The sequence below is a fragment of the Drechmeria coniospora genome, chromosome 02, assembly GCF_001625195.1.
Source record: "Drechmeria coniospora strain ARSEF 6962 chromosome 02, whole genome shotgun sequence".
In the NCBI taxonomy this organism is placed as follows: domain Eukaryota; kingdom Fungi; phylum Ascomycota; class Sordariomycetes; order Hypocreales; family Ophiocordycipitaceae; genus Drechmeria; species Drechmeria coniospora.
Genome location: NC_054390.1, coordinates 7,268,438 through 7,284,820, shown reverse-complemented (window position 1 = coordinate 7,284,820; position 16,383 = coordinate 7,268,438). Strand labels below are relative to the sequence as shown.

The window sequence follows — 16,383 nt, the reverse complement described above, 5'->3', positions numbered from 1 at the left end:
CTGCAGTGTTCTGCGAGCGGCAGGAATTGCACATCAAGAATCGTGCCTCTTCGCATGCAGGGCCTTGGAAGGCGGCACTACGCTTCCACTAGCTCCTACGTTGACTTGCGTTTTTTCGGCGAGCCGACTCTTAGGCAACGATGCCTCTACGCATCGAATATTACCACGCTCGAACCGCAGTCATGTACCGATACTGTCTCGCCTTGAAAACTGTTGGCATGCAAGAGGGTGATCCTGTCGAGCAGCGGAGCCGATGGCAGCGAAAGGAAGGGAAGGCATCCCGTTACAGTACACATGCATGTGCGGAGTTCTTGCGCATGAGTATTTCATGGAACTCAGCTCGCACTCTCAACCACCCTATCAAGTCTAGCACAACGACTTTGCAAAAGATGGAGAGCTCTCAAACCTTCATGTGCGTTTTTTCATTTCCATTTTCATTCTACTTTTTCTTTCTTGCTTTCCAATGCCGCTTTCCACTTGGTATAATATATTGGGGACATGTGCATGCACCAAGTACAGGTAATACGTACGGAGAAAATACGTAGTATGAATATTACGGCACAGTCTTTGACAGAGTACATAAGTACGGAGAAATACTTACTTTTCAACTATACTTACTCCGTACACTTTGAAGTAATACTCTGTACGGCGTACTTACTGTACATACTGTACTCCGTAGTTGTCAATACTGTACAGTGCTTAAGTACACCAACCGATGCTCTGCCAAAGAATTGCCAGTGTGGGGTTAGCGTGGTCCCTGCCATGCAACAACCTTAGCACCGTCCAATCTTCCCGCCATGTGGGGTCAGATTTTTTCCTTATCCACGTCCCTATCGCCGTCGGTTGTAAATTATTATTAGCCTCACCTCCGTCCCTCTCAACTTTTTCTCCAACCGATTGTCCGACCATTGCTCAGGAGCGAGCGCACTTTCACCATGGGCCTGACGACGGGAACGAAGCGCAAGCGAAACGCGGCCGCCGAGGGCGCCACAGCTGCGAGCGCAAAGGTGAAGAAGATCAAGAACCCGCCCAAGGTCGAGCCCGAGCCCGAGGACGACTCGGACGAGAAGGAGGCGGACGAGGATGCAAGCGAAGCCGAGGATGACAAGAAGGACGAGGAGGACGAGGCAGAGGACTCTGAAACCGAGGGCGACAATCTACCAGACCTCCCGACCGATGCCGCCCCCATACTGCCGCTTGGCACCGACTCGCAGACCTTTGACGAGCTGAAACTCTCGGAAAAGACGATGAGGGCCATCGGCGAGATGGGCTTTACCAAGATGACCACCATCCAGCGCACCGTTCGTCTTCCCCTCCCCCGCCGTCCGGCCATGGCCACCCCCCGCTGACAGATCCCAAGGCCATCCCGCCCCTCCTCGCCGGCAAGGACGTACTCGGAGCGGCCAAGACGGGCTCCGGCAAGACGCTCGCCTTCCTCATACCCGCCATCGAGATCCTCAGCGCGCTCCGGTTCAAGCCTCGCAACGGCACCGGCGTCATCGTCGTCTCGCCCACGCGGGAGCTCGCCCTGCAGATCTTCGGCGTCGCCCGCGAGCTGATGCAGCACCACTCGCAGACGTACGGAATCGTCATCGGCGGCGCCAACCGCAAGGCCGAAGCCGAGAAGCTGTCCAAGGGCGTCAACCTGCTGATCGCGACGCCCGGCCGACTTCTGGACCACCTGCTCAACACGCCCTTTGTCTTCAAGAACCTCAAGTCGCTCGTCATCGACGAGGCCGACCGGATATTGGAGGTCGGTTTCGAGGACGAGATTCGGCAGATCGTCAAGGTCCTCTCCAACGACAACCGGCAAACCATGCTCTTCTCTGCGACGCAGACGACCAAAGTTGGTACGTGGACCTGAGCCTCGGATGCCCGTGCTTCCGCCGCTGCCGTGGCTAACGCCGTGATGCAGAGGACCTCGCGAGAATCTCGCTGCGACCGGGCCCGCTCTACATCAACGTCGACGAGGAGAAGCAGTACAGCACGGTGGAAGGGCTCGAGCAGGGCTACATCCTGTGCGACGCCGACAAGCGCTTCATCCTTCTCTTCTCCTTCCTCCAGCGGATGCAGGAGAAGAAGAAGAAGGTGATTGTCTTCTTCAGCAGCTGCAACTCGGTCAAGTACTACTCGGAGCTCCTCAACTACATTGACTGCCCCGTCCTCGACCTCTACGGCAAGCAGAAGCAGCAGAAGCGGACGAACACGTTCTTCGAGTTCAGCAACGCCGAGCACGGCACGCTCATCTGCACCGACGTCGCCGCCCGCGGTCTCGACGTGAGCCGCCCCCCCCCCCCCTCCCCCGGTTCCTCGCGCGTGCGTGCTGGGAGGTGCTGACCAAGGTGTTGCAGATCCCGGCCGTCGACTTCATCGTCCAGTTCGACCCGCCCGACAACACGCGCGACTACATCCACCGCGTCGGCCGCACGGCACGAGGTGCCGACGGCAAGGGGCGAAGCCTCCTCTTCCTGCAGCCGAACGAGGTTGGCTTCCTCACGCACCTCCGCGAGGCGCGGGTGCCGGTGGTCGAGTTCGAGTTTCCGACCAAGAAGATCAAGAACGTGCAGTCGCAGCTGGAGAAGCTCATCAACCAAAACTACTACCTGCAGAAGAGCGCCAAGGAGGGGTTCAAGTCGTACCTGCACGCGTACGCGAGCCACAGCCTGCGGTCGGTGTACGACGTCAACAAGCTCGACCTCGCCAAGGTGGCCAAGAGCTTCGGCTTCACGACGCCGCCGCGGGTCGACATCAACCTCGGCCAGTCGCTGAGCAGAGACAAGACGCAGGCCCGGCGGCAGTACGGCAGCCAGCCGCGACAGGGGAGCAGCCGGGGACGAGGGGGCGGTCGTGGTCGAGGGCGGTAGAGGGCTGTGCGCCTGCGCCTGGGGAAGAGGAGCGCTAGGGTGTTTCGTCAAGACGTGTCGTGGAGGAAACCCGCCATCGGGAATCCAATGACGCGTTCATGTTTCAAGTCGTGTATTGTATCGCACCGGAGTTTACGAACTGCTTCATCGACCATCATTTCCCAGCCACGCTCGGATGCCATCCCCGGCCTTGACGATTATTCGACTCTCCTGAGGGATTGAGGGATGCAGCGGAATTGTTCTGCGTACTGTAGGTGCTTGGGAAATCTGTCTACGCGTACGCAGTCAGCTACCTACATGTAGTCGTTGGGAAGCAGAGAACCGGAGGAATCCGTCAAGATCAACGGTCAGTCCTATTACACGGCCGTTTGCCGTGCTGAAGTTGCACGGCGAACAGGTGCGTACGGCGGGGAGCAAGTGCTGTCGAATGCTCGCTACAAGCACAGCACCTATTTGGGTGTCACGGCGTGCCTTCAGTGCTGGCGTTCCAGCTCCCCTCCTTGGTAAATTACCTACTGGGCACCTGTAACTGTAGTTGTAGTGGCAAGGTGTACGTAGCGCCCGCGCAACCTCCTCCCTGGTGTGCGCCGACGCGTGCTGTAGCTACTAGGTACTAGGTGTGTGAATGCTTGTGCCTCCTAGTTCGTGTGATAAGTACCGAGTGAGGCAGTACAGCTCAAGCAAGTACAGTACAAGAAGGTATTATTAAATACTAGTAGTAATAGTACGAGGACGAGTACAGTACAGTACAATCCAGGTGCTCCGTACGTTGTAAGTACATTGATATTTACGGTACCTCAGTAATTACTGCCCGTACTGCGGTACTTGCAGTATTATTGACTACTCTGTACAAGCACTTGCTTGTGCTGTATTACTTCATTACATTACAGTACAGTGAGTGTGCACTGCGCAGGTCTTAGCTTTCGTTTTGCCAGCCGATTGGCCAATGAACGGCTTGGCTGTAAAAGTTTACAGGCGAGGCGGGACTGTGGCGGAGCGCTCGGATTGTCCCACGGATGTGGTGAAGCTCACCCTCCTCAGCTCGTCTCTCGGCTCAGGGTAAAGAGAGCTCGAGATCCAAGCATCTTGTGGGCAAGCATGCGTCCTTCCCCGTCGATTCATGACCAAGCAGGCTTGTAAGAAACGGTTCGCTCGCAGTGTTCTCGTCCGCCTACGACGTCCATCAATTTCACACTGCCGGAGCGGACTGCCTCTCGTCTCCTGGCTCGTCCGTCGCCGACGGAACCGGCGGCCATGATGGAAGAAGCTCACGATGTCGCCGTCGCCTCGATTGCGGCCCAGGTCAAGGTCTTTCACGAGAAGCAGATGCCCTTTCGCATCTACCACGGCGCGACGAACAGCACGCGACGCTCGCAGCGGCGTGCGGACAACACCATCGACACGAGCCAGCTGAAGCGCATCCTATCCATCGACGTCGCTCGGCGGTCGGCCCTCGTCGAGCCCAACGTGGCCATGGACACGCTCGTGCGGGCGACGCTGCCGCACCGACTCGTGCCGCCCGTCGTCATGGAGCTCCCCGGCATCACCGTCGGCGGCGGCTTCTCCGGCACCTCGGGCGAGAGCAGCTCGTTCCGCTACGGTGCCTTTGACGCCACCATCCGCTCCGTCGAGGTTGTCCTCGCCGACGGTCGGATCGAGAAGGCCTCGAGGACGCGGCAGCAGGACCTGCTATGGGGAGCCGCATCCGCCTTTGGCACCCTCGGCGTCGTCACCTTGCTCGAGGTCGAGCTGCGGCCGGCCTGCCGCTACGTGCAGCTGACGTATTCGCTCGCCGTCTCGGCCGGGGACGCCGTCCGACAGATGCGAGAGGCCTGCGGCGAGGAGGAGAACGACTACGTCGACGCCATCGTCTTCTCCATGGACGAGACGGTCGTCTGCGTCGGTCGGCTGTCGGACGAGCCGCACGAGCCCGGCGTCAAGCCGCTGCGCTTCACGCGCCGGCACGATCCTTGGTTCTACGTCCGCGCCCGGAAGGTGCTCGGGAGGCTCGGCAAGTCGGGCGAGCGGGCCGTCGTCGACACCATCCCGCTCGAGGACTACCTCTTCCGCTACGACCGAGGCGGATTCTGGGTCGGCCGCTACGCGTTCCGCTACTTCCTGACGCCCTTCAACCGGGTCACGCGCTTCGCCCTCGACCGCTACATGCACGCCCGCGTCATGTACCGGGCCCTGCACAAGAGCGGCCTCGGCGACGCCTACCTCGTCCAGGACGTCGGCATCCCGTACGACAGGGTCGAGGAGTTCCAGGCCTGGCTCGACACGAGCTTCGGCATCTACCCGCTCTGGCTCTGCCCGCTGCGGGTTCGACGCGACGAGCCGGGCTCCAACCACGGCTTGCACTCGGACTTTGCCCGACCGGACGCCGCCGACCTCATGAACTTTGGCGTCTGGGGCCCCGTCCGGGGCAACCGACGCGAGTACGTTCGGCAGAACCGGGCGCTCGAGCAGAAGGTGCAGGCGCTCGGCGGCAAGAAGTGGCTGTACGCTCACGCCTACTACACCGAGGACGAGTTCTGGGCCCACTACGACAAGGCCTCCTACGACGGGCTGCGGGCCAAGTACGGGGCCGGTTACCTGCCGAGCGTGTACGACAAGGTCAAGGTCGACGTCGAGGCCGAGGAGGCGGCCATCGGGGCGACGTGGAAGTCGCGGGCGAAGGCTCGGATCGGCGCCATCTGGCCGCTGCGAGGCCTGTACGGTTTCGCGAGCGCCGTGGCGGGATCCGAGTACCTGCTGCAGAAGAAGCAGAAGAAATCGAGCAAGCAGGCGCAGAAGGAGGGGATGACGAAGGGGACGGAGATGGAGGTAGAGGCGGAGAAGGAATCGGAGAGGGAGACGGAGAAGATGGAGAAGGAGACGGAGGAGGAGGCAGCGGAGACGACCAAGGCGATGGAAAACAAGTCACAAACGGAAACGCAGAAGGACACGGAGACAAACGAGAGACAAAAAGGACACCCGGAAACAAAGGCGAACAAGGCAAACGACCCGGCGGGTGCGGAAGAAGCATAGAGTGGTACTACGTCTGCGCCGCTCATCGACGTCCTGATGGTCGAGGCACGTTGTCAAGGGAGGCAGGTGGAGAGAATGAGTAGATTTGGGTAATTATACGGCCAGCCAGCGCGCCGATCCCTGTTTCACAAGGCAAAAATGCACATAATAGACATGGACATGAAAAGAGACCTAAAGCCCAACGTTAATCGGCCCGAAAACTGCCGTACTCGCTCTTCTTGCGACCGCTCAACTTGGCGAGCGCATCGGACTCGGTATCCTCGAGCCTCTTGGCCAGGCTTCCGTTCGTTTCTTCGCCAGCTTGCGACGGCGCACCGGCTTCCTCGCTGTTTGTACTCGAAACCTTATCCCCCATCGTCTCCTTGGTCGGCGTGACGACTTTGGGCGACGGCGAGGAGCCTGTGAGGTACGCGTACGCGGCGACCACGAGGAGGGCGGCCCCGCCGACGGGGACCCTTTTTCGACGGCCGTCAGCAAAGGGGAAGGGCAGGGGGACAAGGAAAGGGAAAGGGAATAAAAAACGAGTGAGGTACCAATTGCGCTTCATCTTCTCCGGCTCGCCGATATTCTGCGACCGCGGCTGTTGTGCGCGAGGTCCACCAAGATCGTTCTGGAGGGTGCCGGCCCGGCGCCGGTGTAGTGGGGCGGGGGCCCGGGCCAGCAGCCGGACGCGGTGACGGAGCAGGCCGCTGCAGGCTCTGGGGAGAGTCATGGTTGCTTCCGCGGCGGCGAGGACGGTGTTTTGTTCTGCTTACACGAAAGAGTGAGCACTTTTTCTCGTGTCCTGGCCGTTGCCGTTTGTGCGTGCGTCTGCGTGCAGGAGAGGTGATGGAGTAGGACATTCTTTCGTCGGCCGTGGCTCTGCGCTTTTCTGCTGCCGCGCAACATGCCTCCATGGCACCGCATAACAGTACTTGGTGAGGTGCAATTGCAGTACTGATAGTGGCGATGATGTCTGCATGACGCTACGTTGACGCTGCAGGCGCCGCTTCTGGCCAATGACCGACGTCACCGCTATCCCGGCCAATTGGCCACGGCTTGCGTCGGCTTCCTGACGATGGCGGGGACGAAGCTCGATGGCCAAAGAAGGGAAATTTTTTCCGAGCACAATGATGACGACAACCACACTGAATGACGCGAACGCGGGAGTGTATCTGGGATGTTTTGTTTCCGTACTGGCGATGCTTCACCATGCCATGTTTCGAACGGCATGCTAGGAGGTGCTGCCGCCTGAGCCATGCATGCATGCCACCAGTGGCATGCCACGCCAGCTGCTTCGACTGACTACTCTCTGGCTGCAGGCCTCGACTCCGATTTGGGCCATCGGGCCGCATCCGAGCGCGCAGGATGGAACTCGATTCGAGCTCGTACAGGCGAATCGTGCCCTTCTGCACTGCCATGGAATGCCAGGATCAGGACCGAGTAGCCAACCAGCAGGCGCCAGCAGATGGCGCCGCCGCATGGATCGTTTTCAGTCGGTGAGCCATGGAGGCACCTCGAGCACGATGGAACACGGGTATTGGACCGGCATTGGGCCCAAGACCTCACCGCCAACTTATGGGAGGACGGGTGATGTGAACCGACGACGCATCACGAGGTCCCCGAAGCACCTGCGATGATGCACGATAAGGAGGTGGAGGGGGATAAAAAGGAGGATACAAATCCGCCGTTGCCCATGACGTTTCTTCCTTGGAACCCGGCTCTGAGCCTTTATCTCCATCTCGCGGGCCGGTGTCGTTGGCATCATGATCGGCGCCCGCTTCTACCTCACGACGCTTGTCGTCGCACTGCTCACGGTCACGTTCTTGGCTGGCTTGACCGTCACCATCAACGCCATGGTCACGCAGCACACCGGCAACCGTTTGGGTTGGGAGCAGCACCTGTCGCTGAGCAAGGGATACTTGATGAAACTGGCCCGGATGGGGTCCGACGATCAGTACGTTCATTTCTGGATGACATCCAAATGCACTCTGGCTAATGCGGTCGCTCTCCAGAGCATCTCTCGCCCGTGATGCCACTCGTCACCTTGTGCCCGCCGTGGCCGATCCATGGGGTCACAGTGCCGTGACGGGACGACGAAAATCGGTCGGCACATTTCCTTTGGACAAGGTGGAAGGCTATGCGATCAACGACCGCTTGCACTGTCCGGCCAACCATGTGCCCGAAATGTTTCTTTGACGCGGAGCGCGCCAGGGAGCTTGCCCTCTCCGCCGCGGCGGTTGGCCGCCTAAACGGGAGAGCGACGGGTGCATCCGCTTTCTCGAGGCAGGCATAGGCTGACAGGCATAATATGACACGGCGAAATTCAAGCCAATGCCACTCGTTATCTCCATCATCTCCTTTGTTGCAGGCATCGAAACATGTACGGGTGGGAGTCGACCTGACTCGTTATCGCAGCGGAGATGGACAAGCGACAAGCCCGCGGTGCGGATTCAGAGGCTGCCATGAAGTAATATCATAGCAATCGAGCGCCCGTTTAGAAAAAGAATGAATCGAAATAGCACCAAAAAAAGAATGGATGGAAAGGGACAGAGGGGGGGAGGAGAAGATTGGGTGGCGGGATTCGTTTGATTTGTGTGTGAGCGATGGCCGAATTCCGCACTCCTATAACTCGGGGTATTTTTCATTTGTCAATCGGAACGTGACGCATCAATACTACAAGTATTTGCGCGTAATGCACATACATGATGGATTGTTACGGATTCTGCTGTGTTGAACCCTTTTGTGCAGCACGGGAGAAGACGTTGGAAAACGAAGCGGTCCTAGGGCGATGGGCGGGGGGATATCCAATCCATGCAGGTACTTTCATTAATAATAATTGATAATACAAGTAAGTACGGAGTACCTTTAAGTAATACGGAGTAGTCCGGAATGCTCCGCAACACTTTCCACGCATCTACCTGTATGCGGAAATTCTTTACGCACGATTGGCAATCTCAATCATCTCGTATTTATCTTGACTCTCAAGTAGGTAAGTACTTACATATAATAGTACTTACATGTAGACCGTCTGGTGCACGAGTAAGGTGGAAGCGAGCCGACCGCGGAAATGTGCCCGGCTGCCTCCGCCGCACCAGCAGTGCCAGCAGCGGTACTAGCAGGAGTACCAGCAGCGGCAGCAGCAGTAATAGTGCTGGCAGCGATGCTATTAGCAGTGCCAGCGGCGATAGCCACAGTAGTAGTAGCCAGCAGCAACAGCAGCAGCAGCAGCGGCAGCGGCAGTAGTAGACCAGCAGCAGTAGTACTGTAGACCACCACCACCACCAGCAACAGCAGCAGCATTAGTACCGGCAGCGGCAGTAGTAGACCAGCAGCGGCAGCAGCAGCATTAGGACCGGCAACGGCTGCAGCGGCAATAGTACTAGCAGGTGTACCAGCATCGCAGCCAGAAGCCGCGTCACTAGCAAGCTGTACCGGCAATCGTCCTGAAAGTATTTATCGCAACTCCCAAATGCTTGCAAGTATATATTTATGTACTGACTTGTAAGTATGCACCCGCCAGTGCGGTAGGCGTATTACTTTTGGCGTACGTACACGAGCAAGGCGGAAACGAACCGTCAGCGGAAACGTGACTGACGGACCAGCCTCCGTCGGACCAGCAGGACCAGCAGCGGCGCGGAGCAGCCCAAGCAGGGTTATGGCAGCGGTACCAGCAGGACCATCGGCGGTACAATCAGTGGCACTACTGTACTTACTGTAAGTAGTCGCCGCGGTACCAGCAGCCGCGCCAGCGCCAGCAGCAACAACCCCAGCGCCTACGTCAGCTCCAGCGCCACACCCGCACCAGCACCGACATCAGCTCCGGCGCCGCATCCGCACCAGCACCAGCGTCCGTTCAGGGCGCCCGCCGGACGCCATCGTCAAGAGTGGCCAAGCAAGGCAAGCGCCAAATTCGTCGGCACCACCTTCCTGTCCAAACACCAATTGCCGACGCAAGCCACAGCGGCCTCGCAGCAGCTTTGTCTGGTCGCAGCTTCCAGCTCCCTTCTCGACTCGCTACTAGTGCATGTAAGTATTACGCCATGGACCGAATTATTCTCCGCAAAAATTCTCACTCACCGTCCGGACAGCTTCGCTCGTTCGACTTTGTTGCTTCGTTGCCGCCATTAATTCGCTGTTCGAGATCGCCCTCCTCCCGACGGCACAGTCCCGTCCTCACCCTCACCCTCACCCTCACCCTCACCCTCGCTCTCGCTCTCGCTCTCATCGTCCGTGCTGGCCCGCCCCGACGCTCCTTCAATTTCCGGCCGCCCTCTCACTCTCTCGGACGCTCCGCTTTCGGCGGCCGCCGGACGAGCCGACATCGCAGCCCTCCTCATCACTCTGCTGCCATCCCCGGCTTCCACCGCCCGCGCAATGGGCCAAGCTGGGGGTTCTCCGGAGCCTCCGAGCCCAAGGACGGATCATGACGCAAATCAAGATACGACACCCGACACCTTGGCTCCCGCGCCCGCGCCCGCACCCGTCTTGGCGCGGGAGCTCGATCTCGTCGGCCTTTATCCTCACCCTCATTTCCTCCACAGCCAACGTCTGCTGCCCCGGCCGAAGAAGTCGCCCTCGACCTGCAGCGCCTGCCGAGCACGCAAGGTTCGCTGCGACGGCCTTCGACCGCTGTGCTCCAACTGCCAGCGCCTCTCCTTCCCCTGCTCCTACGACGACGACGACGCCGACGTCGGCCACCGGTCGCTGCCGCGTCGCCGCGCCAAGAGAGCCTGCCTGGCTTGTCACGGCCGCAAGGCCCGCTGCTCCGGCCACGTCCCCTCCTGCGACCGCTGCCGCGCCCAGGGGCTCGAATGCGTCTACCGTCCAAGCAGGCGCCGGACCGCGCCCCGAGAGACCTGCGGCCAAGCGGATGCCGGCCCCGACGGGGACGATGCCGCCGACGACGCTCACCCCGACAGCGACACGCCTTTGACCGATCGTCCCGGCACAGAAACCCCGAGCACCCTCGACCTCGACCTCGAGCTGTACGCATCCGCCTCCCCTCTCCCCGTATCCGTTGACCTTGGACAATCCCGTTTCCCATCTCCCGCCCCCGGACTCCCGTCGCGCGTTGTGCTGACCAGACCGAACCCGATGCAGCACCTGTCCGGATGAATCCTTCGACGCCCTCGTCCGTCGCACGCTCGACCAGTTCTTCCGCCACGTCCACCACATCCCCATGTACTCCTTCCTCCATCGCGCCTCGCTCATGGAGCAGTACAACGCCGGCAAGGTCGACAAGGCCCTGCTCTTGGCCCTCGTCGGCATCACGTCCTGCCTGACCGACATGGGGCCCGGCCTGGCCGACTACGGCGATCGCTGCGTCGACAACGCCGAAGCCTTAATCTTCGCCCACTACACGCGCCCCTCGACCTTCAAGATCCAGGCGCTCGTCTTCATCGTGAAGCACCGCATCCTGTCCAGCAAGTTCTCGAGCGCCTTCATCCTCTTCAGCCTCGCCTCCCGCTTCGCCGCCGCCCTGCGCCTCAACTACGACAACCCCAACCTTTGCTTCCTCGCCCGCGAGTCCCGCCGCCGCCTCATCTGGTCCCTCTACTGCATGGACTCGGCCATCTCGAGCGGCCACCGAGACTTTTCCCTCTGGAGAGCCGACAACCTCCACATCTGCCTGCCCTGCAACGAGCGCAACTTTGAGTTTGACCTGCCGCAGCAGACCGAGAAGCTCATCCCGCCCCTCGACGAGCCGGCCGGCCCGCGTGCCGAGGACGTCGGCAGCATCGCCCTCCACGTTCGTATCTTCCACCTGCGCCAGAAGATCAGCGAGTTCACCAAGTCGCTCCTCGTTGGCCCCGCCGTCGACGCCCTCGACCTCCAGGCCACCGTCTTGTCGTTACACCAGCACCTCGACGACTTCGCCAACCGCCTCCCCGCCTCATTTCAGTTCTCCGAGAACTCGCTCCGGCTGCGAGCCTATTCACCGCGGATATGCGTCTTCGTCATGATCCACGTCTGGTGGCGCCAGTGCCACTGCGACCTCTACCGCGTCGCCCTCGCCGGCTTCCGCGATGCCCTGCCGCGACGGGTGCTCGATTGCCTCGACGACGGCTTCGTCCGCCACTGTCGGCGACAGTGCCTCGACCACTCGCTCGCCATGGCCGACATCTTCTCCAAGATGCAGAAGCTCGGCGCCAAGCCCGTCGCCGACCTCGATCTCGCCCTGTGCGCCTACCAATGCGCGCGCATGCTCAAGTACGCCTTTCACGTCGGCACCGACACGTCGGCCCTGACGGCCGACGCCGTCACCGCCCAGGCGAGGCTGTGTCTGCGCACCATACGGCAGTGCTGCGCGGGCCCTGCGGCGGCGTCCATCGGCTCCGACCTCGAGGCCCTCATCGACAAGGGTCTCGGCCCGGCCTCGTCGCCGACGCGCAGCCCCGAGGCCTTTCGGATCCACGGTGCGCTCCACGGCCGGGGGCCGGCGCGCAACGCCGTCCTCGGCAGCATCGAGGTGTCCGACGACCCGGACGTCGTCGCCGCCACGAACGGCACCTTTGCCTCGGCGCCGGCCGCCGACATGAGCCGGCTGGCGCTGCCCTCGGCCATGATGACGGATCCTTGGCCCTCGAGCGCCGACTTTGCCGCCGCCGCCGACGGCGGGCAGCTGCTGCCGGCCGAGGCGGCGCTCGGGACGGCGAACGCCCGCGGCGACCCGGACTTCGCCCGCGAGCAGCTGAACAGTGCGTACGAAGGCGCACTCGACGGGCCGGGCCTCGACAACGGCCTCGACCACGCCATGGGCATCGACCTGACACCCTGGCTGCCCACGGGCGACTTTGTCTGGCCCGAGTTTTTGAACGGCAGCGTCGGCGTCTAGGGCGGCGAACGTGTGCTTTTCAGAGCACGCCCATCTCTGCGTGTACGGCATGGGAATACCCGGCACGGACGGATATACCACGGTGACACGGCGCTTTGTACAGTGTGGAATGAGAGAGCTGCAGCACGCGTACGATACCTACGACACCAACGACACCAACGACACCAACGACACCAACGACATCAACGACATCAACGACACCAACGAACCAATGACACCAACGACATCTTCGACACCGTCGACGCCTTCAACATCTACGACACATACGATATATGAGACACATACGACAAATACGACACATGATATTTACACTGCAAGTACCATATTCGGTATACTTGCTCAAGACTATCAAGCGAGTATCATCATCTGTTGCCTGCGCACATGCAAGTGCACGCACAGCTTACAGCGCCCGTGCAGCCGATCACCTTCTCGTACCCATGTGCTGGGATCCTCGGTGCACGCGCAAGGAGTCAATCCTGCAGAGCAAACGCTGCCAATCAGCCAGACGAGAGATGGTGAGACGAAAAAAGGGAGAAAAAAAAAACCCCGTTGTCGTATCCGCATCTCGAGTGCATTCCGATTTCGCCCGAGTGCTCCATATGCGCATGCTTGTAATTGTATTGCATGCAAATGTGCAGCACTTACATGCAGGTGTACAGCACTTCATCACATGCGGGTATTCAAGTAGCTGCAGGAAGAAAAGGGTGCTGCTGGTGCTGTTCACATGAATAGGTGCAGGCCGTAGGCGTAAGTACTTGCACACAGTACTTGTTCATGCCCGCTGGTCCGCCAGCCGTGAGGGACACGGGTTACTGACGAGTTACTGACGGGTTACTGACGGCATACCGATCTAATAATACATAATCCTTTCTTAAAAGGAGCCTAGAAGGCTGAAGGGTGCACACGTGTCGTTCTCTTGCATTTCTGAACTAATGCCATACCCGTGCATGCACTTGATCCTTCACACCTCGAACACCGATAACAGCCCCCTGATGACGAACGGAAAATAGGATCCGATATAGGAACAGAGGTAATAATAGTACTGTAGATTACTTACAGCAATGCACGTACGACTCGTTGGTATAGGTATAATGCACATGTTGGCAAAATTAGAGAAAAGTATGGAGTGCCTTGGGAAATCCGGCATGGCTCGCAATGATATCATCTGTCAAAATGCTGAGCTGACAAAGATTATGGCGTCCGCACAACTCGTCATGAAACGAGCATGGCACATAAGTAGCACTGTTATTGCCGTGCACTTAAATGCAGGCAATTATTACATGCAACACTCCTACAATAAGCAAGGTTCCTTCTGGATATCCACTCTAGTGCTACCTCGACCAACGAACGAACCTCTCCACAATGCTGGGTCGTCTCTCTGCCGCACGGTGAAACAGACTCGGAACAGGGACGGCGAATGGCTGGCAAAAGTCCCCGACGTCCGATGCTCGGATTTTTATGCCCAGCCAACATCAGATGCTGGAATTTCTCTGGCGGCGCGCTGCCTGGTACGAGAGAACATGGCGGAAAACCCTTCCTTGTACCAACCTTATTCATTGTGTAAGTAGTGATAATTACTGCACGTGAATTTAGTTACCGTACTTGCATGAAAGTACGCCGACGGAGTGGACGAATTGCGCGACTCGGGACATACTTATAGCGAAGTGGACACTTCCTCCCGCGATTGCATGTAATTAACGTAGCATGTAAATACTTACTTCGAGGTGGTATTACTTTGGAGTCCGAGTCCCATTCTATTATTCCTCCGTCGCCTTGTACCGAGCACTTGTACCTACACTTTCAGTGCCACAACAGCACGAAACACATAATACAGTAAGGTTACTGTAACTGCACTGTCAGTGCCACAACAGCACGAAACACTTAATGCAGTAATATACTGCACCTGCACTTCCAGAGCCATTAGTTGTACAATACTCCGTAGTTGTACACCAAACACTTGTAACTACCTACCTAGTATCTACCTACCAATGTAGTACCTACTTACTATTACCTACTAACAGTAGTAGTACATTTGCATGGCCGTCACACCAAACCCTCCACCTCCTCCACTTTCAGTGACGTCAAATACCCACACCAACACTTGGACCTACACCTTCAGCGCCATTACGCTAAACAGTTGTGTGTCTACAGTACACCTGCTTATTACACTACGGTAAACACTTGTGCCTAATTTACTCTTACATAGTACTTACATTGAAACAGTGTGTAATCCATATGCGTACATTTACCTCTAGTATTAATACTCCACAAAGAGTGCTCTCCGTACTTCGACAGATGCTCGCGAATCTCGGGAGAGTACTTGGGCGAAGCGGCCTCTGGCTCGTCCTGTTTCCTAGTTGCACCCGCCGCTTCCACATGATATATCAACTGCTTACACGCGCACGGCGGATGCGAAATCCGATCGGCCATCGCCGCTTGCCGTGCTTGCTTCCACACCCAGAGTAAATGTGCGAGGAAAGAAGTGCACTTCGGCATCGTCGCCACCGGTGCTCTCAGTGGCGAGCAACACCTGCCATGCGCACGGGAGTACACGGACCAGCCCTGCGACATGTGCGACGGCCGCCTTCGCCTTCTAGACTCTCAGGTCCGGCACATTGCCGTAGGCCGTAGCGTATAATTTCCATTCGCCCCTCGTATTGCGTATTGTCGACCTCCCTCTTTCAGCAAGTGCGTGTATGAGCTCCTGTGGGTGACGGGAACCCCTGCGGCGATGCGGACAGAAAGTATGGCTGAGAAACGGGCATCGCCACCTGCTGGCCGAGGCAATGCTGGGAGAATTGTGTCAATAGTACGGAGTATACATGCACCCTACCACAGGGTTTGCTCTTGCTTTTGTCATGTTACATTCAACCACCAAATTGCTATATTTACCTGATAATATTGGAAAGTCTACTACGTCGTCATGGCCAACCCACCAGCTCGCAAGCGGCATACCTGAGTACTTCATGTTACCTGGCATACGGCATAGTTGAAATGCAGCGCTTCGTAATCCCACCACCTCGTCATGACCCCGATTCTCACCGAGGAAGAACGGACAGGAAAGGGACGAGAAGGACCTCGCGGGAGGATATGGCCATGGGCATCGGCAACTATACCAAAAAGCCACGGAAATGCGACAGAGGTCCATCAGGGGCTTCATTGTCACGGTGGCAGCTAGGTATGTTCGAGCCACAACGGCTAATCCTTCTATAGCATAGCACCGTCAAGCTAATCCAACCGATCGGGTCATCAGACCCGCTGATCCGATGGCGCTACTATAGGTAAGCTTGGATTGCCCGCAACTTCGAGCAAAATTCGTTAGCAGCGGATAACAAAGACGTTATTCCCATTACTCGGAACAATGCAATATGCCAACCAGGCTCGCCTGCGTCCCCCAAGGCGATATCCACTCTGCATTGCGCAGCGGAGAGCATCTACACCCAAGTATATATGCCGACGATGCTCTCGACCTCGACCGGCTCGCTCCTCCTCCTCTCACCTGTCCGACACCGACAGCGGCTTCGCGAGCACGCTTCCGCCCCCCATACCCGTCGTCCTTGACTTGACCACTCTCGCGGAACGGGTCGGATTGTGCCAGAGCCCATCTTCCTCGTACCGGATTGGGTCATTCGTTCACCCCTACCTCATCATCCTTTGCAACCTTCATTCAGC

General features: G+C 58.5%; 5 protein-coding genes across 5 annotated transcripts; 4 read left to right on the top strand and 1 right to left on the bottom strand.

The window, feature by feature from the left end:
• Positions 1-935: 935 nt before the first annotated feature.
• DCS_05114 (ATP-dependent RNA helicase HAS1) lies at positions 936-2,864 on the top strand (the record flags this gene model as incomplete). Its single annotated transcript, XM_040802420.1, has 4 exons — positions 936-1,301; positions 1,361-1,850; positions 1,916-2,277; positions 2,352-2,864. The coding sequence occupies 4 exons, from the start codon at positions 936-938 to the stop codon at positions 2,862-2,864; spliced, it is 1,731 nt and encodes a 576-aa protein (XP_040657453.1).
• Positions 2,865-4,121: 1,257 nt separating this feature from the next.
• Positions 4,122-5,894, top strand: DCS_05113 (FAD binding domain protein; the record flags this gene model as incomplete). Its single annotated transcript, XM_040802419.1, has 1 exon — positions 4,122-5,894. One exon carries the CDS (start codon positions 4,122-4,124, stop codon positions 5,892-5,894), a length of 1,773 nt encoding a protein of 590 aa, XP_040657452.1.
• Positions 5,895-6,078: 184 nt separating this feature from the next.
• Positions 6,079-6,606, bottom strand: DCS_05112 (uncharacterized protein; the record flags this gene model as incomplete). The annotated part of the gene is made up of 1 exon (XM_040802418.1): positions 6,079-6,606. One exon carries the CDS (start codon positions 6,604-6,606, stop codon positions 6,079-6,081), a length of 528 nt encoding a protein of 175 aa, XP_040657451.1.
• Positions 6,607-7,639: 1,033 nt separating this feature from the next.
• DCS_05111 (uncharacterized protein) lies at positions 7,640-8,072 on the top strand (the record flags this gene model as incomplete). Its single annotated transcript, XM_040802417.1, has 2 exons — positions 7,640-7,830; positions 7,889-8,072. 2 exons carry the CDS (start codon positions 7,640-7,642, stop codon positions 8,070-8,072), a joined length of 375 nt encoding a protein of 124 aa, XP_040657450.1.
• Positions 8,073-9,383: 1,311 nt separating this feature from the next.
• DCS_05110 (uncharacterized protein) lies at positions 9,384-12,711 on the top strand (the record flags this gene model as incomplete). Its single annotated transcript, XM_040802416.1, has 5 exons — positions 9,384-9,400; positions 9,479-9,590; positions 9,665-9,902; positions 10,018-10,861; positions 10,977-12,711. 5 exons carry the CDS (start codon positions 9,384-9,386, stop codon positions 12,709-12,711), a joined length of 2,946 nt encoding a protein of 981 aa, XP_040657449.1.
• Between the last annotated feature and the right edge of the window lie 3,672 nt (positions 12,712-16,383).